Here is a 27092-nt window from a genome sequence, read left to right on the forward strand (position 1 = left end):
AGTGAATAATTATAGTGTTAAAGGAATTACATTTGAGATTTAGTGCACAAGTGTATCAAACCTGAGAGAAAACGGTAGTACGAAACCCGCGCGCGACCACTAGTGAGAGGTGACTTTTTTGCACACAACTTAAAGTAGCTTTCCTTCATTCTTTCTCCCCAAGTTTCATTACACAACCACTCCCTCACCATCTCTCATTTTCGGCCAGCCAAGGGCAAGAGGAGAAAAGAAAATTTCATTCTTTGGCTCCAAGTTTGCTAGCTAATCATTATTCAAGCTTTCCTCACAAGCTAAAGACACCAAAAACCCTTCTCTTTCTCTCTCTTGTGGCCGGCCAAAATAGCAAGGAAAAGAAGAAAATAATTGCCTTAATTTTCGTCGGATCTATCTCAATACCCTTCTTACTGACAATGAATCCCAATAACTTGCCGGCGGGGGCCCCGAATGCACACTTCGTAGGATTTACCTTCAAATTATATCTTCTCAATCTTTCAAATAACTTTTCCAAATCGATCAAATGATCCTCCGCTCTCTTGGATTTGATGATGATGTCATCCACGTAAACCTCCATCTCCTTATGAATCATATCGTGGAACAGGGTGGTCATGGTTCTTTGATAAATAGCTCCAGCGTTTTTCAACCCAAATGGCATCACTCTGTAGCAAAACGTTCCCCACGGAGTGATAAAAGCAGTTTTCTCTCTATCGTCCTCTGCTATTAAGATCTGGTGATACCCGGCAAAACAGTTAGCAAATGACTCGACCTCATGCCCTGCGGTATTGTCCAGAAGGATATGAATGTTTGGTAATGGAAAATCATCTTTCGGACTGGCTTTATTGAGATCCCTGTAATCGACACAGACTCGCACTTCTCCACTTTTCTTCAGAACAGGTACTGGATTTGAAAGCCAAATGGGGTAATGAGACACCATGATGATTCTGGCATTGAGCTGTTTCTCGATCTGTTCCTTGATTTTGAGACTCATATCTGGCTTAAACTTGTGCTGTTTTTGCTTTACTGGCAAAAAATTTGGATCAGTCGGTAGTCGATGGACCACTATGTCTATTGAAATTCTAGGCATGTCATCATAGGACCAAGCAAACACATCTTGAAACAGGGTCAAAAACTCAATCATCTCTTTTCTCTGTTTCTTATTCAAATGAATGCTAATTTTTATCTCCTTAACCTCGGTCTCAGTGCCAACATTAATGATTTCTGTTGCTTCTAAGTTCGGTTTGGATTTCTCTTCATAGTGTTTAAGATTCTTTAACAAAGACTCAGATTCTTCTTCATTATCACTCTCGTCCTGAATTTCTGATTCCAAAATTTTAAATTCATGAGAGATATCGAGATTGCAATCATCAAATTCCGGGATAATGATATCCAAAGGGTCAATGTGTTTTGTTTTTGGCCATCTGAAAAAGAATGAGATAAATACAACAATGCGTAAGTAAGTCAATTTGGAAAATAAACACTGTACATTTCATTGAATTTCAAATAACGGACAAAGCGTCATAACATGTTGTTTAACAAAAGATGTACTATTTAACATAAGACTTGCCACGAAAAGACATCTGATTCAAAGCTATTTACAAAATTGAAAGGCAAAAGATGAACAATGCGAATGATTTCTCTCATATGTCTCAACCAAAGGCAATCCCCTAGATTTACCGAAATTTTCTTCGGGAAGGAAGGAAATCACTGGTCCAATTCTTCATCACTTCTTCAGAAATCTCTGGGAATTCTGGATCCTCTGATGGCTCACCCTCATAAGTGACCACCACAAATAGCTTAGACAAACTCATTTCCACCTCATCAATTGGGTCCACTTCAGATCTAATCACTTCCGATGGATATGGAAAAATACAGTACAATGGTGAAATACTCCTAATCGTTTGCTTTCCTTCCTTTTCTGCTCTCTTACGGTTCAACATTTCCTTCTTATCCTTGACGGTAGGTTAAAACCCTAATCCAAAGGTGTCCTTCTTTCCTTGAAGCTCTATTGGTTCTAGAACTCCTTGCAGGTTATGCTCGAGGCCCTTGCCTATCTCGTATCCTCCTTGAATCATCTCCTTGCCCATCATAACGCTAGCATCTGGTAGATTCATTCCCACCACCGCCTTGTCCTTAAATACCCAACCTACTAAAACGATGTCAGCCACATGGTAAGGAGAAACCAGAGCTTTTCTATCACCGCCCTCTTCCAATGCGGGATTGACGATCATGGTGCAATCATCCTCTGCAAACACCGTGATCAACTGTCCATTTACCACAAACCTCAACATCTGATGGAGCGAAGATGGTATCACACCCGAAGTATGAATCCAAGGTCGTCCAAGTAGAATATTATAAACACTCGAGAAATCCATAACTTGGCATATGACTTGGAACTGTGCAGGTCCGATTTCTAGCACTAAATCCACTTCCCCCATTGATTCTCTTTTCGCGCCATCAAATCCTCTCATAACGGTTGCAGACGGGTGAAGTTTAGATTCTTGAAATCCCAACTTAACCAAGGTATTCCATGGACAGATGTTTAAAGCAGATCCATTGTCTATCAGAACTCTCGGCAATAACTTCCCATTACAACGGACTGAGATATACAGTGCCTTGTTGTGTCCAATCCCCTCAGTAGTTAAATCTTCTTCAGAAAAAGAAATCTGATTTGAAGCCAAAATATGCTCAACTACATGGGTGAATTTGTCAACCGGAATATTCTTAGGCACTTGAGCCTCAGTTAGCACCTTGAGCAAAGCCTCTCTATGCAATTCTGAGGTTAAGAGCAGATTCAACATGGAAATTTGGGCGGGCTTTTTGTCCAATTGCTCGATTACTTTATACTCGTTCTTCTTCAACATCCTAAGAAAATTGAATGCCTCTTCTTCGGTAACAGTTGGTCTTGTTGGCGCGGCTTTTTCCTTTGATTTTGAGGGTTCATCAACTGTGGGTGCACCTATGATTCTTCCAGATCTAGTGATGGCGGCTACCTCCTTCTTGGGCGCTTCTTCTCTTCCAATCAATATCGTCGGCTCGCTGTAATTCCATGGAACTTCTTGTCGATTAAAAACAGGAGCTTGCTCAGGCAATTCAAGCATTATAAGCTCTAACGGTTCACATTCAAAAGGTATCATATCCAGAATTAAGAGATCAGGATTTTTCTTGACTTCGTAGGCTTCCTCCTCCAGTATAAATGGTTCTCCAGTGACCCCTATTATCTCAGCTTCATCTTCAATGTACTGCGTTGGTTCTTCGATCTTCTCATCTATGGTAATAGCTCCAACGGTATCCTTGTGCGTAGGAAGAGGATTCTTACTAACACTTGGCCCTTGTTCATCTCTCTTTCTCAGAATTATGTCTCCAGCTTCAATCATGTCTTGAATTTTGTGTTTAAGTGCCCAACAATTGGCAGTTGAATGTCCAGGTGCTCCCGAATGATAAGCGCAAAAGGCTTGAGGATCATAACCAAGTGGAAATCCTTTAGAATAGGTTTTAGGAGGTACCGTACCAATTTTCCCCGTGGCTTTGAGCTGTTCATATAATTGATCAACGGGGAGACATAAATTGGTGAAGGTTCGGTATGGGGTTGGATTTTGGGTGTCATTGGTCTGTTGATAGTGATAAGTCGGGTTGACGGGTGAAGTAGGTCTTGGGTTATAAGGAAGGCGAGGTCTAATCTGAAAATTAGGTGGGTAAATGTGAAATGGTCTTGGGGGTGTGTTTGGGTAATTTGGTCGAAATCGAGGATGGTTGATGGTGGTATGGTAAACAGGTCGAGGGCATGATTGGTATGGGTAACGGGGTGAGTAGGTGGGGTATTGTTGGTATCTAAGTTGGAAAGAAGGGCTTTGTTTCCAGACAAATGATGTTTCCTCCTCTTTCTTCTTGAACTGAGACTTCTTACTACTGCTGCCCTGATTTTGCATAGCTTCCAATTGCGATTTCAAAACTGACAAATTAACAATCTTTCCTGCTCTCACAAACTCATCATACTCTTCCAATTTATTAATAATTTCTGCAAAGGAACACTCGATCATATAAAAAATCTCCTCAAAATAGGGCGGGTCATGAACTTTGATGAATGTACGAACAATTTCTTCTTCAGTCATGGGAGGCACCACCTTGACAGCCAATTTTCTCCATTTCTTCGCATATGTCTTGTGATCCTCAGATGGCTTGTTTTTAGTCCTCTCAAGCGTGGTCCTTGTCGGAGCAAGCTCGCAATTATATTCATATTGCCTTACAAAAGCGGTTGATAAATTGTGACGGCCCCACCTCCCCTTAAGGCGAACCAGAGGGTTCGGCGGGTCGCCTGCCCAGCTCTCGCCGGGACTCAGTCGTTCACTACAATCCTCAAATGAATTACAATATAAATGTCAAATATACATCACATTCTCCAATAATTACATGTCATAAGCGAAGCGGAAAGAATTCCCAACTATACATAAAATGATTCCACATCCAAACGGTACAAAATATAACAATTCCAACTAAGCCATCCAATCACGTGAATAAGTACAACAAGTCCTTCCTTCGCCTTGAGCCCTGTGGAGGGGAATAAAATATTTTTGGGGTGAGCTAGAAGCTCAGCGAGTAACCAGCAAAATCATTAAGCAAATATATTTCACAATGTTGCATTTCGATGATTTCGCTGATGTCATGATTCAGAGATCAAATGTCCGTTTAGTGCTCTCGTGAGCCGGTGAAATCATAGCACTTGAACACCCAACGCTCAAATATTTCATTTAACATTAACTCACAAACTCACGAAAGTGGGAGCAACATCGGTGCTCCAGATAACCATGAACATGAACCATAAACAAGGTGGAGACGTTGGTGTCCAGCACAAGACTTTCCCAGAACTCATTGAAGCCAAATCATGTCATGAATCCACATGCAAGCACGCATGATATGCAATCGAATAAATAATGCAAGAAACATTTCACAAGTACTTTGGAAATAGTTTAGGGTCACTCACCTCCACGGCTCCGAAATCATCCAGCATATAACATTGCCTTGCTCAAATCCAAGTTTTAGATCACAAACTCAATGCAAACAAATCCCTTCAAAGTTCGGACAGCACTTCCCCTGAATTTACTAACTTTTCCGGCCATCACGGCTTCATTATTTCCTCATTCCAACCCAAAGGTACACACACAACAACAAGTTCATCCAATAGCCATTCAGCAAGCTCCAAGTAGTACTAGTACAAGTCAAGCTAGGGAAAAGTCCGGAAATGAAAGTTAAGCTCAAAACCAGAAAAACAGTTTTGACGTCATTTTACGGTAATGGCACCAAAGACGCTACGATTGTCGGATGAAGGTGCAAGATACACCGTTTCGAAGCTAAGAGATAGGGCTACAATATTACAGAAGGTCACTCAACCCAGTTTCAAGTGTAACCAGGTCAAAAATGCAAGATACCATACCAGAATCACAAAAACAGATTCACAGAACGCATTCTAGCGGAAACATAATAACTCAGGCTCTCCAAGTCCAAATCCAGAAATTCCAAAACCAGCTGAAAAGTAAGACACAGGGCTAAATTTCATCAGAAGGCCTCAACAACCAATTCGGAAGCAATTCCAGCCAAAAGAACCAATTACAGTCGCAAATCCCAATTTCGGGTAAACCAGAACAGCAATAGTAATTTCGACTTATCTCATTCCACACTACTCCGATTGACCTGAAATTTTGTAGGTACCTTAAAATATCATTCTATACAACTTTCATGTTTTAAGTCAAGGCCAATTCGGCCTCTATCTATGATCTATAAATTCGGACAGAATGTTCCTTCACAAAACCGAATTTTCTGAAATTTCTTCCAAAACAGAAATTGATTCCAATTAATCACTTTTTCCACCTCATAGAGTCCTTAAACATCATTTCCAATCATCATACATGACCCCATAATCATATCCATATGAAAACAGAAAAATCCCCGATAATTATAAAACTTCACCAATTCAACCAAAATCAAGATATAATCCATAAAAGTGCATCTCATACCACCACTAATCATGATTTAAACATCAATTAAGGGAGGAGAGTGGTTCTTCACAACTCACCTTAGCCATACAAGAGATAGAGCAACAAATCACCTTAGCTTTCCAAACAACTCCACAAAACACCTCAAGACCACTTAGCAAAAAGATTTTATGGAATGATTTGGAGTTTTATTGGTTGGATTTGAAGATTGAGCAAGAAATAGAAGGAAGAAATTGAGAGCTTTTCTTTCTTTCTTGAGCAAGAACATTCAGCCAAGAAGCTTGCAAAATGAAGCTTATTTTGATCAATTTTTTGTATTTATTTGGTAAAGGTAAAGGTAAAGTCAAATGGTCAAAGTCCAAGATTAAATCACAAGGTGACACTTGTCACTTTTTTGGTTTAAAACTTATCTTTTTGTCTCTCCAATACAAATATCTTAACACTTTGTAAAATAATATCACTTAATACAAAATTCCAACAAGTTGTAAAAAATATAATGCATTTACCGCACTAGCGGGTCCCACGTTCAAAATACGCTCTTAATTTCTCAAAAACTAACCGATACTAGAAAAATCATTTTCAAACTATCTTTGCTCATAAACTTTATCTGGGGAACATTTTCTAATAAAGAAAATGTAGAAAAGGCGGGCGATTAAATAAAATAAACCCTAGAAAATTAAAAAAATTTCCGAGTTCTCACACTCATACTTTTCGGGGCGTCACATAAATCTAGCCAGGTCCTCATATCCTCGGGCTTCAAATTGGAATACCAATCTAGTGCATCGCCTTCTAGACTTTTAGGGAATATGCGCACAGGTAGATTCTCATCATCTATCGGCTTCTCTAGTTTGTTTACAAACATTTGAATGTGTGTCTTGGAATTGCCCGTTCTGTCATACTTGCTGAATTTGGGTGCTTTAAAACCCACAGGCAGTTGCATATCAGGAAATAGGCACAACTCATTATAATCCAAACCTCCTTGTTTGCTTAAACCTTGATTCTTCCTGATGAATTCATCAAATCGATCCAACCTTTTTAGCAAATTCTTGCCAATTGGCACGGAGGATTCTCCAGCTTCAACTTTTCCTTGGGCAGCGGTGTCTAGTGTGAATGGCTCTGCAGTGAAATAGTAATATGGTCCTTGAGGTTCAAGCGGCATGTTCATACTAACCAGCGGTTAATTTTGGGGAATTTGAGTGTAAGAAGGATAGGTTTGGATGTTGGGTGCATAGGTAGGTGGTGGGCCATGGGCGGGATAGGTGAAAACTTCCTCGGGTGGATTTATGACATATGAAGTAACAGAGGTTTGAGTATAGGGTAAAAGTATTGGTTGTGTTTCAGGTTGACTAGCAGGTAAAGACTCAGGTTGACCACTGCTACCGCTACCAGCGACCAACTGATCAATCACTCACCATTGTGCGGTCATTTCCATACTTAGCTCATTGAATCTGTTTAGCACTTCGCTCAACTGAGCTCCCAGATTTGCCAAGTCAGTTGATGTTGTCGTCACAGGCCTGTCGGACGATTCCGGGTGTGTACTCATGTTTACACCAGTTCTTGAAGCTCGGCTACCCGATCGAGTAATGATGGGGCTTTTTCGTGTAGCTATGTTTACAGTTACCTGATAGTAGAGGAAAGAAATCGGCTCAGGAATCTGTTTTTGTATCAAATTGCCGTAATTTATTCAAAAAGGAAAAAGGAAAAGACATGAGTTAATAAATATTTAAACAATTCTGATGCATGTCCTATGGGGGAGCCCTTTTTACGTCAAGGGTTGGCCTAGTATGATGCAATACCTTCAAAGTGGAACCCGTTTATCAAACCTGCTTTTGACCACCATTTTATACAGAAGAAAAGTCATTTCAAACTTCAGATTTCCATTTACAAACATTATTTACATCATTCCTCGGAGATGGTCTCGTACAAAATCACTAAACCTCTTTAACCTATCTATTACAGCATCCTTGGATTCTCTAGCATAAGGATTTCTCATACGTTCCACTTCATCGTACAATTCTCCACATTTTCTTTTCAGTCCTCGATGTTTTTCTTGTATCTTTTCACAGGCCTCCTTATGTTTCTCGGTCATCTCTTGGTGAGATTTGACGGATTCCTTCAGTTGCAAATTTTCTCTATCTTTGGCTTCGATAATGGCCCTCAATCTCTTGACCTCCTCGGATAGTTCATCCTGTGATTCTTGCGTACCCAAACCCTTTAGCCAATCCTCATATTGCGGAGTGAATAAACCCTTTTGTTTGAGTTCTGGAATGTACTTGATGTGCTCGTCATCAGACAAAGTCCCCTAGGCCTCAATGATAGGGATCTTTATTGGAATTTCACTTGGACATATCCCTTTGTTAAAAACGATGATGAATTCGGTCAGATCAACTGTATGTGGTACTTCTTGGATACGGCCCAGTTGTCGAAGAAACCTCTTCGGATTATATGCCATGATGCCCTGGGTACCCAATAATGGAATGAACTCGGCTGCTTTGGTATGAAGGACAGGTTTAACACAATTAGTCCAATCTAAGACCCATCTGATATTCTGATCAAGCAAGTTCTTCAAGAAGTCCACGAACTCGGATGCATTACACGGCAAACTATCTCCATTAACCCTCTTGTGATGCATGATTATCCAATTATACCCAGACATCGGCAGACTATCGGGAATAGGCAATCGTCTCATGAAGTGCTCCATAGCCCATACGTGCAAGATCAAATTTGACCCATGAAAGAATTTTCCACCTCTCTGACAAGTAGTGCAAGCTATAAAGATATTGGCTAAGATAGTTGGAACAATAGAGCATTGCCTATCTTTTATTCCTAGAAACAAATCAAACATGACTTTAGTGAGCTTAAAGGTTATCTTTTTGTCCTTCCTCAGGAAAAGGTAAGTTCCAACCATAACTAATCCATACACCCACACCCTTTTACGTTTCCATATTGCTTTGGAAGTAAATGAGAAATCTCTTAAGTGTCCCTCGAAACCATCCCTCAATGCAAATCGATCAAATAAGAACTTCACGTCTATGCTTTGGTCCAACCCTTGTATTGCGGATTCCTTTAACCCAGTGAAATGGCAACCCAGTGAAATGGCAGAACTCGGCTTTGTTAGATGCAAATGGAAATATTACGACGGTACCATAAATTGGTAAATTAAGGAGGCCAGATACTTTCTCAATTGTCACAGTCATCTCTTTCTTGCCTAGCCTAAATGCAGAGCAAATAGGGTCCCACAAATGTATCAAAGCTTCTACTAGATAACCATTCGATTTGACATCTTTAAAATCCCCAATTAGTCCCAAGTGAGAAGCTACTTGGTTGATTTCACTAGGTGAAAGTAACGCGGGCCACCTTTGTACCTCAATCGGCGCTACTAACATTTGTTGGACTCGTCGAAGGCGTTCCATCTAGAAACAAGAAGTTGGTGTCAAGTACTTTACCTACAGGTCCCATTTTTCCAGCTAAACAGGAATTTAAACGTGCAAACCCCAAGATAGGGTTAAATACCCATGGGAATATAGGGTTGGCTTATTCTTAACGTGGTATTCCCTAAATGGCATTCCCTCTAAAGTTTATGCATGATGCCAATTTATCAAAGCGTTTAAATATGAAAACATGACCTAAGGGACCCTTTGTATGCCAGGGTGAACCTAAAATGATGTGCAATTATTAGTTTACAAATGCAATACATTGAAATTTTAAATGTGCAATAGCCTATCTAAGAGGGTAGGTTCTAAAAGAGTATCATGTCAGATCTCTTATTTCCAAACGTTTGTGAATGCAAAAGACAAGAAAACAAGAAAATGTTAGTTCAATAGTTAATCACATAACACATTGGACAATCAGACAATACAAAAAGCAAAAAAGATAAATAAAGAAAAAGGGGTGGAATCCCTCCCTTCGTGCCAGTGTTCCTAGTTGGGCACGGTCGACTCTATCCTAGGCAATTTCTAAAATGGATGCATGAGGTTGGGGCTTACTAATGCACCTAAACTTGACAAAGCTTCAGGCTCCCAAACCTTCAGACCAAAGGCAAAGGGTCGTCAATCCCAAAGCCTAAGAGTCGGTGGTTCGAGTGATCCCTCGAACATTGCTACGCGCACGCTGTGCCACGGCCACATGTCCAAGTGGATTGATCTAATCCTATAAGGGAAGAGTGATATGACAACCACTAAAAGTAAAAAAGAAATAAGGGGTTATAAAGTAAAACGTATGCACGTATGAAGTGCCCCTATTGAAGGGAAGGATTGAATACCATTTAAAAGCGAGTGAAGGTCCTAGGGTAACTATTTCCCCCACCCAAAATGTAAGCGCGATATACAAACACAAATAAAAAGTAAACGCATAAACGATCGCATACATGGATATTTGAGACGATTGTGTGTTAGATGCAAGAAAATCCTAAAAAAGAAAAAATGCAACCCTAAACCTCCAAATGTGATATATAAAAAGGTTAAAAGAAGAAAAAGATTGACTAAATCAAATTTGCTCGGACTCTCTAAGTCCCCAGTGGAGTCGCCAAGCTGTCGTACCCCACATTTTAAAATAAAAATTAATTACGAGTTTATTCAGTGAAAAATGAATTTTGAATTAGGAAATGAATAAAGAGATGAATTTTTATTAATTTTAAGTGAAAATGAGTTTTGATAAATAGAGAAAATAAATAAAGAAATGGGCCTAAATAGGACTTAAAAAATGCGACGATTTTGGCCCAAAATAATAGTTTAAAAAGGGTTTTTGAATGAAAAATTGGAGTCACCACTTGGTATTGAGTTAAGGTGTACCAAGTCACCTAAAATGAACATGAAGCTGCACGGTGAACATGAAGTATTCCATGGATAAGTTGGCCCAACTGTACATGGACGAGATCGTAAAGCTGCACGGTGTTCCTGTAAGCATCGTCTCCGATAGAGATCCCCGGTTTATATCTCGATTTTGGCAGAAGTTCCAGGAGACTCTAGGGACTAAACTGAATCTAAGCACCACCTATCACCCTCAGACGGATGGACAATCGGAACGAACCATTCAAACTCTCGAGGACATGCTACGAACTTGCATTCTGGATTTTGGAGGCAACTGGGGTCAACACATGACCTTAGTAGAGTTTGCATACAACAACAGCTACCATTCGTCGATTCAAATGGCTCCATATGAAGCACTATATGGACGAAAATGCCAATCACCAATCTATTGGGATGAAGTTGGTGAGAGGAAGGCACTGGATCCAGCAACTATTCCTTGGATGGAGGAAGCTCGAGAAAAGGTCAAGGTGATACGGCAACGACTCCAAACAGCTCAAAGCCGACAAAAGAGCTACGCAGACAATCGAAGAAAAGACTTGGAGTTCGAGGTTGGAGACCATGTATTTCTTAAAGTCACACCTTTACGAAGTGTCACAGCGGGCAAAGGAAAGAAGCTTCAACCGAGGTTTGTCGGACCTTACAAGATCTTGCAGAGGATAGGTGCGGTAGCGTATAGACTAGAACTGCCGTCAAGTCTCTCGAGAATTCACGACGTTTTCCACGTTTCAATGCTCAAGAATTACTATCCCGACCCCTCCCATGTCTTACAACCAGAGGAGATCGACGTGGACGAATCGCTTGCTTACGAAGAAAAACCTGTCCAAGTGCTTGACCGGAAAGTCAAAGAGCTAAGAAACAAGCAGATTCCGTTGGTGAAGATACTGTGGAGAAACCATGGGGTAGAGGAAGCTACCTGGGAAGTGGAAGAAGAAATGCGAACGAAATACCCTAACCATTTCGTGAGTTAAGGTGAGAAATTTCGAGGGCGAAATTCTTTTAAGGGGGAGAGAGTGTGAGAACCCGTAATTTGTTATTTTCTGGGTTTTAGGATTTTTCATGGCTTGTTTTCTGCATTTTCGTGATTAGAAACAGTTCGAGATAATTTTAAGGAGCAGATATAGGTTTTAGATGATTTTTCTAGTATTAAATAGATTTTGAGAAATTAAGAGCGTATACCGGACGTGGGACCCACTAGTGCGAGAAGTTCGAAAAAATTCGGCCAACTAGGTTAAGTTTTGAATACTGGAATTAATTTACTGGGTGTTAAGAGATAAGTAGAGGGTGCTAAGTGGATTGGTATAAGAGAGACAAGTTAGGTAAGTATTGAATAAAAGGTGACAAGTGTCACCATTTGAGTGGGTTTACCTTTAAGAGCACTATTCATGGTCTTACCAATTGACTAAATAAATAAAAAAATAACCAAAATTTCTCCATTTTGCTCTTCATTGTGGCCGGCTCTTTCTCTCAAAAAGAAAGGAAGAAACTCTTCAAGTTTTGCTTCCATTTAGCTCAAATCCATCCAACCAACCATTGAAACTTGCAATTTCTCCATAAAACCTCTTCAATTAGTGTTAGTGAGTTGATTTGTGAAGTTATTTGAAAAGCTAAGAGGACCTATTGCTCTCTCTCTCTTGTTTCTAAGGTGAGTTGTGAAGAACTACTCTCCTCCCTTAATTGATGCTTAAATCATGCTTAGTGGTAGTATGAGATGCAAGTTTATGGATTATTTCTTGATTTGTGGTTGTAGTGATGAAGTTTTATTATTTTTGGGGATTTTTCTGTTTTAATATGAGCATGATTGTGTGGCTACCTATGATGATTGGAAATGGTATATAATGACTCTAAGAGGTGGAAAAAGTGGTTAATTGCAAACAATTGCTGAATTGGAAAAAATTTTGGAAAGTTAGGTTTTGGTTAGGGAACATTCTGCCTGAATTTATAGCTCCTAGTTAGAGGCCGAATTGGCCTTGTCTTAAAACATGAAAGTTGTAGGGAATGACATTTTAGAGGTGGCTGAAACATTTCAGGTCAATCGGAGTAGTGTAGGATGAGAAAAGTCGAAATTACCCTTGCTGTTCTGCTTTTATCCGAATGTAAGAATTGTGCCTGTAATTGGTTGTTTTGGCTGGAATTGCTTCCGAATTGGTTGTTGAGGTCTTCTGATGAAATGTAGCCTGTTTCTTAGTTTTCAGATGGTTTTGGAATTTCTGGATTTGGACTTGGATAGCCTGATTTATGATGTTTCCTCTAGAATACGTTCTGTGAATCTGTTTTTGTGATTCTGGTGTAGTATTTTGCATTTTTGACCTGGTTGCACTCAAAACTGGGTTGAGTGACCTTCTGTAATGTTGTAACCCTGTCTTTTATCTTCGAAACGGTTGGTCTTTCACCTTCATCCGGTAATCGTAGTGCCTTGGGTGCCATTACCGTAAAAAGAGGTCAAAAACTATTTTTTTCAGGGCCAAAGCTAATTGCATTTCCGCATTTTCTGGTTACCTCTAATGTTTGTATATGCTTATGGAACCCTATTGGGGTTGTATTTGGCATTGGTTTATGACTCGTTATCGAGTCTCATTGTACTTGTTTGCATGTTTTAGGGCGTGACGTTGGTGCACAACGTTCTTTTGACGGAAGTGCATGAAACCACATTTGCGAGCTTGGTGAGTGTACTACTCACTTGTGTGTTAATATATGGCTTTGATACTTGAACTTGGTGCTTTGAATGTTAATTGCTTGAAGTGAAAGTGTACTTTATCACTCTCACTATGTGCCTTATATCCTTGTTATCATGTGATTGGAATGTTACACGAAGTGTTACTTCAAATGAAAGTACATGGCTTGGTGTCGTTTGGACGAGTATCCAACGACTACAATTGTTATCTTTGAGCTCAACCCCATTCGTAGTTGATTGATTCGAGCCGGCGAGGGCTTGGTCGTGCCAATTAATGATCCTTGGGGAAATGTTATATGGAATCTTGTAGTATGAGAGACTCTCGATTCCGGTATACTCGAGTAATACCAAAGTGCAAGTGTTTGGAGTTCGGGCCCGGTAGGGGAATGTTAGGTGGAAGGAATGGAAGTAAAGTGGATTCTACGGTTGGTTACTTTTGAATTGACGGAGAGTCAATGAAGTTTGATCAAGAAATGCAAACGAGGGAAAAGGGCTCTTGAGAGCCGCCCGTATCCTTTTATCACCACCATTATTGTGTGCCTTTGTTCACTTTTGACGAATTGAAATGAAAGCTTTATGCTTACATGAACTTGGTTGATTGAGTGATAGTCTCTCACTGGGCAAATAGCTCACCCCGTTCCTTTTGTTTTCCTTACAGGAATCTGACTGCTTTTGGAATGACTTTTGAATTGGTTGCCGAATGAACTAGATGAATATAGCTTTTGAAATGTATAGCTTATGAATTGAAACCTTAAATGTGCCTTTGAGGCCGTTTTCACTTTTCATTTGGAAATCGTACATGTATTAACTTTTGAGTGACTTTCCTATGCCATTTTGGCTTGTAAACGCTAAATGTTACGTTGTATATGTATTTTTTGATGTTTGGTTGGGTTACGGACAGGTTCGGTTCCCAAACGGCAAAAGGAAAAAATTTTGGCGAGGACTGCCTGGCCTGAATCCGGCCAGGAATCCGGCCAGAAACTGGCCGGATTGTCGGCCGGATTGCCTGGGGAAATTTTGAATCCGGGCTGCTAGCTACTGGACAGTATCCGGCCAAGAATCCGGCCGGATTCCACTGTTCCAGGCACTATTCATTGTTTTCATTTTTTTTATTTTGGTACTTGTGGCTTGTCCGAGCGCGCTTTTACTTTCCCGAAACGTTTTAGATCGCGTGTAACTGCCCGTTAGTCCTGGCGAGAGTTGGGCAGGCAGTCCGCTAACCCCTTTGGTTCGCCTTAGGGAAAGGTGGGACTGTCACAGAATTAGCCTTGGGTTAAAACATGAAAGTTGTAGAGAATGATGTCTTATAGTTGCCTGCAAAATTTCAGGCCAATCGGAGCAACTAGCCTATGAAAAGACCGAAATACCCCTGCTGCCCTGTTTCTGTCCGAAACTGATAATCCGCTTCTGTAATTGGTTAGTTTGACCGGGAATACTACTGATTTGGTTATCGATGTCTTCTTAAGAAATATATCCTGGTATCTTAGCTTTCAGATGGCTTTGGAATCACTTGAATTGGACTTCGGTAGCCTGAGTTATGGTTATTTAACCAGAATGCAGTTCGCTAACCTGTTTATGCGGTTCTGGTTTGGTACATTGAAATTTTGACCTAGTTGCACTACAAACTGGACTGAGTGGCCTTCTTCAACATTGTAACCCTTTCTTTTAGCTTCGAAACGGTGTATATTTCACATCCATCTGATAATTGTAGTGCCGGTTGTGTCCAATACGCTAAACGACGTCAAAACTATTTTTGGGTTTTAGGGCTTAACTTTTATTTCCGGACTTTCCCTAGCTTACTTTGGTACTTATACGTTCTAATGGAGCCTTATTTTTGGTAGTATGTGGATTTGGTTTATGACTCGTATTCGAGTCTCATTGTGCTTGTTTGAATGTTTTAGGGCGTGACGGTGATTAAAGACGCTCTTTGGGCGGAAGTTTATGAAATTTCATTTGCTTGCTTGGTGAGTGTACTACTCACTTGCTTGTTACTATGTGGCTTTGTTACACTTGAACTTGATGCCTTGAATGCTTATTTGCACCGTTGAAACTGATTAAAGTGAGGGTGTACTTGACCACTCTCACCCTTTTGTCTTATATATGACTGTTTACTGTGGTACTTGAATGGTAAATGAAATACTGGATTTGGTGTCGTTTGGATGAGTATCCAACAGCCATTACTGTTACTACTGAGCTCAACCCCATTTGTAGTCGATTGAATCGAGCCGGCTAGGGCTTGGTCGTGAAAATTGATGAGCCATGGGGACTGTTATATGGAATCTTGTAGTATGAGACTCTCGATTCCGGTATACTCGAGTATTACCAAATTTAAACTGTTTGGAGTTCGGGCCCGGTAGGGGTATGTTGGGTGGAAGGATTGGAAGTAAAGTGGAGTCTACGTTTAGTTACACTTTGTTCATTGACGGAGTGTCAATGAGATACGATCAAGTATGGCGAGCGAGGAAAGGGGCTCTTGAGAACTGTCTGTATCCTTTTACCATTGTTATTGATATGTGACTTTATTTAGCTTTCTTCTTGAATGATTTGGGATTGATCGACTCCATGTATAATTGAACTTCCTTGCTTGAGTGAAAGTATCTCACTGGGCGTAAGCTCACTCCATTAAATTTTGTTTTCCTTACAGGGAACCACTTTTGGGGAATATGATGTTTTGAAGCACGAGATGAGCTCGTTTTAATATATTTTTGCAAAGCTCCTCAATAGTTGGAAAACCCTAAATGTATTTGGATCTAATTAGCTTCCTTTTGTTCTGTAAATTACAAACGTATGTGTATAACACCGTTTGACCCTGTTCATGTATCATATTTGGTTTGGAAATGTTTTTTCGAGTTATGTGACATGGCACCCGCTATTCATTGGATGTTTTGATTTTTGTGTTGTTATTTTGCCATTTTGTACAGTTTGAGCGCGCGTTTATGTTCCTGGAACGTTTTCGATCGTGTTTGATTGCACCGTTAGTCCTGGCGAGAGCTGGGCAGGCAGTCCGCTAACCTCTTTGGTTCGTCTTAGGGGAAGGTGGGGCTGTCACAGAATGCATCATAACGGGTGCGGGGAACTCCTATTCGTGATTTTAACTTTCCCTTTAATAGAGGGAATACGAGCTTGCTAAGGCTAGAAAGCCACACTTGTCCATATCCCATATTCGAGGGGTATTTCTCCTATCTAGTAATGCAAATGTACTAACCTAGTTCTAATTCTTCAATGAAATGCAAGTCTAATGTCATGTATCGCAGATGGGGATAGGGATATGTGTATATAGGGGAAATATAGGTTAAGAGATATACATATGGGGGATATGGGATAAGGGATGTACATATAAGAGAAATGTCATGCAAGTGATAAAAAACCCTAAAAGTAGAAAATATGCATGAAAATGTAGTGATTTGTCACACAACATGATCTAACGCTTGGATGGTTCTTAAGGGTCTAGCATTGGACTAACCCATGTCTATGAGTTCTCACTAGTATTGGACTAGTGAGAAATCAGAAAAGGGGCCACAACTAGCGTTGGACTAGTGTGGAATCGAAAAAGGGGCCACAACTAGCATTGGACTAGTATGGTAGCGGAAAAAGGAGGCCACAACTAGTGTTGGACTAGTGTGGTGACGTCATGCATTTATTATATTCAAATAAATTATGTTAAACATAATAAAGCAAGTAAACACATAAATCACATATAGCACATAACACATAAGTATGGTATCTAGATGCAAGATCCTAAGAAAGCGAGTAACACGTAACGCACAAGCATGCAAAACGCACAAAACAAATAAAGTCCTAACTATTACACTTGGGGCCCTAACTACAATCTAAAGGGGAAAGGAATAAAATAAAATAAAATAAATACCTAACTATTACATCTTGGCATTTAAATGCCCCTTGAATAATCAAAGATTAAATGAAAATAAACATACTAAATTAAAGCAAATAATGTAACTAAATAAATAAATAAATGAAATAAAAATATTCAAAAAACATGCAATATCACACATAAGATCACATAGGAGCACATAGGTCAAATAAAATCAAAATAAAGGAGTAGAGTGTACCTCTCTTAAATTGGTGACGTAGGGAAACAAAATTACTTATTTACCTTCCAAAACAATAAAATGGTCAAGGCATCACTTTAATTAATAAGTAATCACATGAAATGAAAGTAAACATGAAATTGAATCACTCAAATCATTCAAATAAAAATAAACAACCCCTATTCCATAAATTAAAACAAACAAGGACCCAAATGTAAGAATTACAGAAGTTCGAGGGATCAATTCCCTCTTATTACAAATATTAGGGGTCTAAATTAAAAAAATTAAAATAAATGGTTTAAGATGAAACCTACTAAAGTCAAATGCTAAGATTCACGAAAAATGAATAAAAGCCCATTTTCTATAATTAAACGACAAAATTTTTCAAAATCCACTAAAATTCAAATCAAAACTATAAGTCCAGAAAAAGTTATTAAACCTTCAAATTTATCCCAAAACTCATTAAAATCTATCCAAAAAATCATGTTCAGACATATTAGAGAAAAAATGGCATGTTAAGGGAACAAAATTGATCAAGTTATCTCATTAGTTGGGCCATAGTAGCATTAAATAAAAATTAATGAGTTAGAGCGCAAATTTCCTTTGAGAAATTCATGCAAGTTTCATGCAAAGGTACGAATAAGCTTTCTGCAACAAAAGCTTTCGGCAACTCCTGAAGCTTTCTGCAATTCTTAGCTTTCAAACGCAGATTTCATACAAGACTTCAAACAAAAGCCAGCGAAAACCATCACTTAACACCCCTTAACAACTAAACACTTTGATTAACACAACCCAATCATGAACACCAAACCATTAAAGATCAAACGAAGAACCAAATGGAAGACATATGCAGCGACAGAAAAGCAAAAATCAGCTTTCTGAGTTTCTTAAATGGAACTTCATCATTCAACTAAGAGGTCTATGCGAAGTAACTCAAACAAAGCCTACTGAATCATCGATCAAACCCCAAATGCTATAACTTCATCCCATCCTTGTTACCATTACCCAAATGCATTTACCTCTTTCCAGCAAATGCAACCAGATATGTAAAAAAAATGCAGCAAAGATGCTAAGGAAGGAACTTGCAGTGAACATGCACATGGTATACCAACCGAATGACAAACGAACCACAGACTTACTTCAAGCAAACCGAAATCATCAGCAACAAACAAAATGCAAGTCCTAATATATTTATCCCAGAGATGTCTCAACGCAAGTCCTAACCTATTCAAGCACACAAATGCGAGAACTTGAGACAGGGAGAGAGGGGACATCCACCAAGCTTTCGGATACAAAATGCAACAAATGTAATCTGAATGTCTGCTAAAGTTCGACCCAAAAAAATTACAGAAAGATAAAACAACTTAAAGAAAGAACAAGATGAGCATGTACACATTGCTGCAATAAGCCGAAAGCTTCGAGCTTGTTGCAGCAGAACTTTTACGCACAATATCTCAGCCCAGCGCCATCTAAAATCCAAGCGACAAGATCATCAAGCATTTTTCATATTTTTCAACCTAAAACCTTAGGTGTTAACACAGAAAAAATCCGAAGAAAAAAAACACGCAACTATAGCAATTTTCTGAAGTTTATCTAATGCTTTGACATTCTAACAATCTTATGCGACAGCAACAAATTTTAACAACAACAAGAGTACAACCTCCAAGTTTATCATCAAGATGTAATAACGAACACACAAAAGAAAATCTAAACTGTGGGGTAAGCTTGCTCAGACTTATTCATAACATTCTTACAAATTTTCGAGTTCTCGCCTAACCCGCGACATATCAAGCCCAACAAACAACTTGGAATAAAATTTTCCAAAAGGCATTAACCATCGAACTTCATTTTTTCTCAGAACAAATTTAAACAATGAATTTTATAACGAAAGACCCAACCTGTTGGGCTACAAAACAGCAAAGAAAGATTCGAGTAAAAAAACCAAGAATATCAGTACAGGCTTTCGAAATGAAACTGGATTTAGAGCTACCAAAAAATGAAAATGGCGTGGCTGTAATGCCAGCCCTAACATCTCATCATCCTCAAACCATCAGAAATCAAATCTGCAGAGCATCAGAGATCACCAAAGAGAAAACCCACGGACCACATCCATTTCATTTTCGCGGATGAAAGAAAACGCAAAAACTGATGGCTTTTTAGGTTCACAAGTTCTCAATCACACCAATTCAAAACACACCCCATGACCAACACACAGCCACTCACAAACGGAAAAATAGAATCTTTAGTGAACATGAAACAGAAGGGGAGGAAAAATAAACAACAAAACAGTAAAATTTCGCAAGCAAGGTCACGAAATACATGCTTTGAAGGCTTCAAGAGTCTGTGTTTGAAAAGATACTGGAATTTAAAGGAAGAGAGTAACTTACAGTGATGGTGCTTTCTCTCGGTGAAGATGGTGACGGTCGAGAGGATTAGCAGCTCCAGTGGCTCCTTTGCTCCTTGAGGAAATAGCACCAGACCTCTTTTCCTCCTTGCTCTCTCTCCCACTCTCTCCCTCGTTTCTCTCTGATTTTCTCTTGCTCCTTCTCTCAGCCGTAACCCGTTGTTTTTCTTTTCTTTCTAGCCGTCACTCTATTCTCTCTACTGGTTCCTCTCGGTTTTCCCCTCTCACTCTCTTCTCGGTCTCTTGCTTTTTCCCTCAACCAAAGACCCTTTTCTTCTAGCCGTCACTCCTTTTTAGCATCTATCTCCTTCCACTGCTCCTTTGGAAGCTATTTATATGAGATAAGGGTTATCAAAAAACCCAGTTTTACTGAAAATTTTATAGCCATTAGATGGCTTCCATTCTAAATCCTTCTTGGTTTTTGGATGAAAGCCAAGTGGCTTTCGTACTAGCATGATCGAATGGAGGAAAACAAAGCAAAGAAAATGAGTGTAAAAGAGCCGGTCATGGAGCTGCAATTCTGGTACTATTCATGCTCCTGTATCTCTGCTGAAGAAGGAAATGTGCGCGTGCAATCCTCCCTTTTTTTATTTTATTATTTATTTTTCAAAATTGTTTTGGGTAAACCCACAAAGTTAAAAACAAAAAATTGAAAATTTTCAAATGTCAATTATATATTTTTTATTTTTCAAATTGAATCTAAGAAGATTAAAACAACTTTTTTTGTGAAAAATTTTCCTTGTTCAGAAATTTAATGTAAAATATCTTAGAAATAAAAATGAAACTAATGAACCTAATTTATAAATACAGTTAAAAAATCCTAACTATTTAATCAATAAAATAAAATAAAACGAGAATAATAAAGCTAACAAATAAATCTAAAATCGAATTAAATAAGAAATAAAGCTAAAAATCAAATAAATGAAATTTTGGTGTCTACAATTTTCACATATAGGTTGGATTTTAGCCAAGGTCAAGTGATTTGAAAGGAGAGAAGTAATGGTTGCCCAAACATGTTTTATAGTTGGATGTGTCCAACTTTAAACTCATGATTTGTGTCACTTTTCTTCAAAAAGTTGTACCTATACTTACCATATGTTACCCCATCTTGTGCTTGTGGTCTAGAGTTACATGAGTTACATTTATGTGGTTTTCCTTTGATTTTCACAAGTAAAGTTGTGAATTTTGAAAACCTATGTTGGAAGTTTGATAGCTTCTTGCTATACAATATCTGGTTGCAGATTTTGCGAGTGGCCAGGAGGCAGAGCCTGAGCTTGACATTGCTAGACCTTAATTGGTTAGTGAGTGTGTGACGACCCCACCTCCCCCTGAGGCGTACCAGAGGGTTCGGCGGACCGCCTGCCCAACTCTCGCCAGGACTCACTCACTAGTATCTCACGCGTACATCCATCGACAATAAATAACAACGCAATTCAAACTTATAATATACATCATGCACAAACTAAGATACAAAGCTTCTATATACCAAAAGTCTTCAAAGTGAATACAATCCAAGCACAAAGCATCCTAGTCGAGTAATAGCGCGAGTACATATCAAAATTCAAAATATCTAGCCAATGCTAGTCTGTACGCGACTCACGTCTCGCTCGTACCCCTGTAAGGAAAACAAAACTAATGGAGTGAGCTAAAGCTTACTGAAGTTCCAAATATCAAATTGGCAATCAAATAAAGTAAAAGTAGCAATAGAGTGAAATAGCGAGCAAACAAGTCAAAATTGAGCAATAACACTTCGTATAGCCAATGTCGCGCCCCATTTTTGAAAATAAAATAATGAGTTTAGAAAGAAGGATTTTTTATTTTTGGAAAAATGAGTTTTGTTTTTAGAAAATGAATAAAGGAAAAGGGCCTAAATGGGGTTTGTAATGCGACGATTTGGACCCAAATTATAGTTTAAAAAGGGTTTTTGAAATAAAAATCGGAGTCGCCACTTGGTATAGAGTTAAGGTGTACCAAGTCACCTAAAAATGAATTTTAAAGAAAAAGTAGAAAAACCCTTTTTAAATGACTCCAAGTCTACAAAAATCAGAGAAAAAGATTCGGGAGTCACATTTGAAGAAAGGGAAGGCAAGGATAAAATCCAAGGCACCCTTTCAACCTAGCCAAGGCTAGTTGCACGATTTAGTCCAAGATTTTCTTATTTTAACCTAAAGATTTATCATATTTGGATGTACTATATGAATGCATACCCTAGACCTAGGAGGGTATCGGGGAGTCAAAATATCTCTTCAAAGCTCAATTGGTACCAATCACATTAATTGTGATGCCCAATGAAGACTCTTTGAAGAGGTCACGAATAATGCAAAAATATGATACTCTAAGAAAAGAAAAGGAATAAAATAATTATACAAATATACATGTCTTAAAGGAGTGCATCATGTCGGGTACGGGGGACTAATGTTCGTGACTCAATTTTTCCTTTTATAGAGGGAATACGAGCGTGTTAAGACTAGAAAGCCAAACTCGTCCATATCCCATATTCAAGGAGTTTTTCCTAGTCTAATCAAGCAAATGTACTAATCTAGGTCTAATGCTTAGATGAAATGCAAGTCTAATGTCATGTTTCATACAAAGGGGTAAGTAATATACATATAAGGGAAAATATGGAGGAAGGGATATACATATATAAGGGAAGTGTCATGCAATATGGTAAAAAGGCCCTAGAAAGTAAAGATATGCATGAGATGAAGTGATGTTATCACACAATCATGGTCTAACGTGCGGATGGTTCCCAAGGGTCCAGCGTCGGACTAGCCCTTATTTCTATTTTCTCACTAGCATTGGGCTAGTGAGAAGTCGGACAATAGGAACCACAACTAGCGTTGGACTAGTGTGGTATCGAGACAAGAATCACAGCTAGCATTGGACTAGCGTGATAACATGCATTTATTACAGTCTAAGAAATCAGATAAAGCATAATAAAGCAAATAAACACATAAATCACATAAAATACATAGCACATAGACATGATATCTAGATGCACGTCCTAAGAAAGCGGTAACACATAACACATAAGCATGCAAATCACATCAAGCAAAGAAAGCAAACAAAACCTACCTATTACATTAGGGGGACACCCTACTACAATCTAATGGGGGATGAATAAAAAGAAAATAATAAGCGAATAAACCCTAACTATTACAACTCGGCATTTAAATGCCTTTCAAATAATCAAAAATTGAACTAAAATAAATATACAAAACTAAAGCCAATAAAGCAAATAAATAAATAATAAAAAAAACATTCAAGAGGCATGCAATTAAACACGTAAAGTCACGTAGGGCACGTAGGGTCAAATAAAATGAGAAAATAAGGGATAGGGTGTACCTCCCTTGAGTTGGGGCCCTATGAAGTGAATTTACTTATTCACCCTCCAAAATAAAAGAAAAGGTCAAGGCATCACAAATAATCACATAAATACAAAATTGAATAATCAAAAGCCTTTAGTGCCTAAACAGCCCATATTCAACTAAATTAGGATCCAATTGAAAGGAAAAAGAAAGTTTGAGGGATCAATTTGATTAATTTTTCAATTTGCTTGGGCCATAGTAAGATAAAGGGAAGTTTAGGGGGTTAAAATGCAATTTTTGGAACACTTCATGCAAAACCCATGCAAAATACCATGAAACGTTTTTGCAACGAGAATATTGAAGCATCTGATGAAGGCTTGTATGCAATTTCAGCCGCGGCTTTCTTTTCACTTAATTAATTCAAGCAATCAACATTTCAATACCTCAAACAACTAGTGCAACACAATCACTAAGCATGCATCTCATTTTCCATCATGAAATCCTTCTTTTTAAGCACCAAAGTCATGCAAATCAGATTTGAAGAAAGCTTCTGCAACTGAAAGCTTCTGCAACTGAAAGCTTGATGCCTTTTCATTTACAAACGCATATTTATGGTCCGAATGCATGACTTTAATCTAAACATCTTCACCAGAAATCAAAATCCTAAACTAAGCAACCAAATACCATTGTTTACTTCACTGAAAACAACAAGGAAACTGAACATAGAATCAGCAAAAAAAAGGAACTTGGAGCAGCGAATGCTTTTACTCATCTACAAAACAATGTTTGTGCTATGGCCTGCTATTATACCATACTTTGCTGCAACAAATTGCAGCAAACGCACTCAATGGCATCACCTTCCAACAACCAACAGACCCAAGAAGAATTCTAGCTAAACAAAACTTCAGTCACCAACAAGAAACAACTCTACCAACATCGCTGCAACAAAAAACAGAACTTAAGACCTGTTGCAGCAGACTTTCATGCCCTCAAAATGTCGATAAACATTTCAAACCTAAACCCAACCTCAAATTCCTACCCAAATTATAATTCCAAATACTCCATCATGCATACAAAATCACACACTGAATGCAAAGCTAACGGAAGCTATCATGCGAATGGGTTGTTATGTAACAGCTTTAGAAGCAGAGCTGTTAACTTCATGAGTAGCAAAACCGTAGTACAGCAATTAAAAATGCTCCAGCTAACATGGAATTCACGGTTTCATGCAACAAGGGAGGAGACTTTGAGGCATAGGGGACAGAATTAAATCATCACAAGAAGAAAACAAGCAAGGAGAACAAAGACAAGAATGTGGGCATACAATTAACGAAAAAAACGTCTGCAACATTTGAGTTTCCTTTTGCTGCAATTCTTTGCTATCCAAACACTATTAACAGCTCAACTAACAACAACTTAGGCCAAAGTAACAAGCTCACCAAGCATGCTTTCCGCTTTTCACCATAAAACCTTAGGTGTTAACACATAAAAATCCGAAGGAAAACCATGCATCTTTAGCAAATTTCTGAAGCTTATCTAATGCTTTGACGTTTAGCAATCTCACGCGACAGCAACAAATTTTAACAACAACAAGGATTCAACCTCCAAGTTTATCATCAAGATGTAATAACAAACACACAAAAGAAAAGAAAATCTGAACTGGGGAAAGCCTGCCCAGACTTATTCATGTCATTCTTACAAGCTTCTGAGTTTTCATCTAGCCCACGGTATATCAGGCCCAACAAACAAATTGGAGCAGAAAACTTTCCACAAAACATTAACCATCAAATTTCATTTTTCTTAGAACAAATTTAAACAACGAATTTTACAGCGAAAAACTAAACCCACTGGGCTGCTATAAGGATCAAAAACAGCAAAGAAAGACTCGGGTAAAAAGACAGCCATGAATATCAGTGCAAGCTTTCGAAGGAAATGGGATTTAGAGCTACCAAGAAACGAAAATGATGTGGCTGTAATTCCAGCCCTAACATCTCACCATCCTTAAACCGTCAAGAATCAAATCTACCAAAGAGAAAACCCACGGACCACATCCATTTCATTTTCATGGAGGAAAGAAAACGCAAAGCTGATGGCGTTTTAGGTTCACAAGTTCTCAATCGCACAAATTCAAAACGCACCCCATGACCAACACACAGCCACTAACAAATGGAAAAACAAAATCTTTAGTGAACATGAAACAGAAGGGGAGGAAAAATAAACAACGAAACAGTAAAATTTCACAAGCAAGGTCACGAAATGCATGCTTTGAAGGCTTCAAGAATCTGTGTTTGAAGAGATACTGGGATGTAAAGTAAAAGGGTAATTTACAGTGATGGCGCTTTCTCTCGGTGAAGATGGCGACGGTCGGGAGGATTAGCAGCTCCAGTGGCTCCGTTGCTCCTTGAGGAAATAGCACCGACCTCTTTTCCTCCTTGCTCTCTCTCTCCCACTCTCTCCCTCGTTTCTCTCTAGTTTTCTCTTGCTCCTTCTCTCAGCCGTCTTCCCGAAAGCCTCCTTCTTTTCTCTCATGAAGCCCCCTGACTTTTCCTTTCCTCTCTTTTCCTTTTTCTTTTCCTTTCTTTCAGCTCTCCTCCCTAGTTCTCTCACGCTGTTCTCCTTCTCCTCTCTCAAAACCCTTCCCAGTCGTCACTCATTCTTTTCTGTCCAGCCGTCCTCTTCTATTTTTTCCTCTTCTCCCTCTGCCCTCTATTTTTTCAGCCGCTAATCTTTTTCCTCCTCTCTTGAACGTAGCTCCCTGTTTTTTCTTTTCGTCTATCCCTTCTTTTTCAACCCTAGCCGCCACACCCTTGCTTTCTTGTTTTTCTTTTCCTTTAAATCTTAGGCCTCCAAGTGTCTAACATCTAATGTGAGGACTCGCAAAAAAAAAAAAAAAAAAAAAAAAACTATTATTTTATGCCCAATTTATGGCTTAATAAATTATTTAATTGGATTTTATTTCCAAGGAATATTTTCTAGTCTTATTAGACCTAAATACATGGTAATGTAACTTCGTTATATTTTAAAATGATTCGTTTCAAAAATTAATTTCCTAGAGCGCGTTTCGTAAAAATAGTGAATAGTGCTTGGAGATTTTATCCGCGTAGTAGCACAATAAGCTTGGAATATTGGAGACTTGTACTATGGTCCTAAAATAGGTAATTTTATGAATAAATATTCAAGTGATAGTTAGTAGTGCAATCGTTATAAGAATTTTTCGAAAGTTTCGCGTTATAGCGGTAAAATTGACGGTACGCGTTTTCACACGCGCGACTTCATTTGAGGGACTTTAGACCCTTATTCCGGGACAAATAAGAGTGAATAATATTTACATGAATATATATGCCTTGGAGGTTTAGTGCACTAGTGAACCAAACGCGCGAAAAAAATCGAGCCGTAATCGCACCAAACGGCCCCTAATGAGAGTTGACTTTTGGGTGATTTTGCACCACACATTGCACCTTCTCTTGGAAGCTAACTTAGATCAAACACACTCTCTCTTCCCTCTCCTCATGGCCGGCCAAAACACTCCCTCTTTCTAACTCCTTGTTCTAAAATTTCTGCACACTAATCTCACCCAAATCACCTCCAAATCACACCCAACTTGGAGACCACTTGGCAAACCTCTTGGAGATTATATCTGGCTAAGGAGGAGGGGAGCTTTCACGGTTTCTTGGAGCTTCAAGAGGGCCGAAAATTCTGACCTTGCAAACCAAAGGAGTAGGTAATGATCAACCCTTGGATTCTTATCTTATGGAGATTATATGACAAGATTAAGCTCATGCATGCAATTAGTTACTTGATTATGGTGTAGAAATGTGATTGTGGGCTCTTGGAATTCCCACACTTGGGTTGTTGTTGCTGATGTGAT

The 27092-nt window shown here is 38.9% G+C and overlaps 1 protein-coding gene across 1 annotated transcript; it reads right to left on the minus strand.

The window, feature by feature from the left end:
* Positions 1 to 1958: 1958 nt before the first annotated feature.
* On the minus strand, positions 1959 to 7143 carry LOC113729122 (uncharacterized). Its single transcript, XM_027253449.2, has 2 exons — positions 6755 to 7143; positions 1959 to 4200 (listed from the first exon to the last, which is right to left on the minus strand). Exons 1-2 carry the CDS (start codon positions 7141 to 7143, stop codon positions 1959 to 1961), a joined length of 2631 nt encoding a protein of 876 aa, XP_027109250.1.
* Between the last annotated feature and the right edge of the window lie 19949 nt (positions 7144 to 27092).

This window comes from Coffea arabica, chromosome 2e, assembly GCF_036785885.1.
Source record: "Coffea arabica cultivar ET-39 chromosome 2e, Coffea Arabica ET-39 HiFi, whole genome shotgun sequence".
Lineage (NCBI taxonomy): Eukaryota > Viridiplantae > Streptophyta > Magnoliopsida > Gentianales > Rubiaceae > Coffea > Coffea arabica.

What these genes read in the sequence shown, in the direction of transcription:
- LOC113729122 (XM_027253449.2), bottom strand. Translation starts at nt 7,143, where the DNA reads ATGCCGCTTGAACCTCAAGGACCATATTACTATTTCACTGCAGAGCCA. An exon ending in GAAGGCGATGCACTAGATTG is followed by an intron (nt 4,201 to 6,754) that starts GTATTCCAATTT and finishes TGCTCCGACAAG; the next exon opens with GACCACGCTTGAGAGGACTA.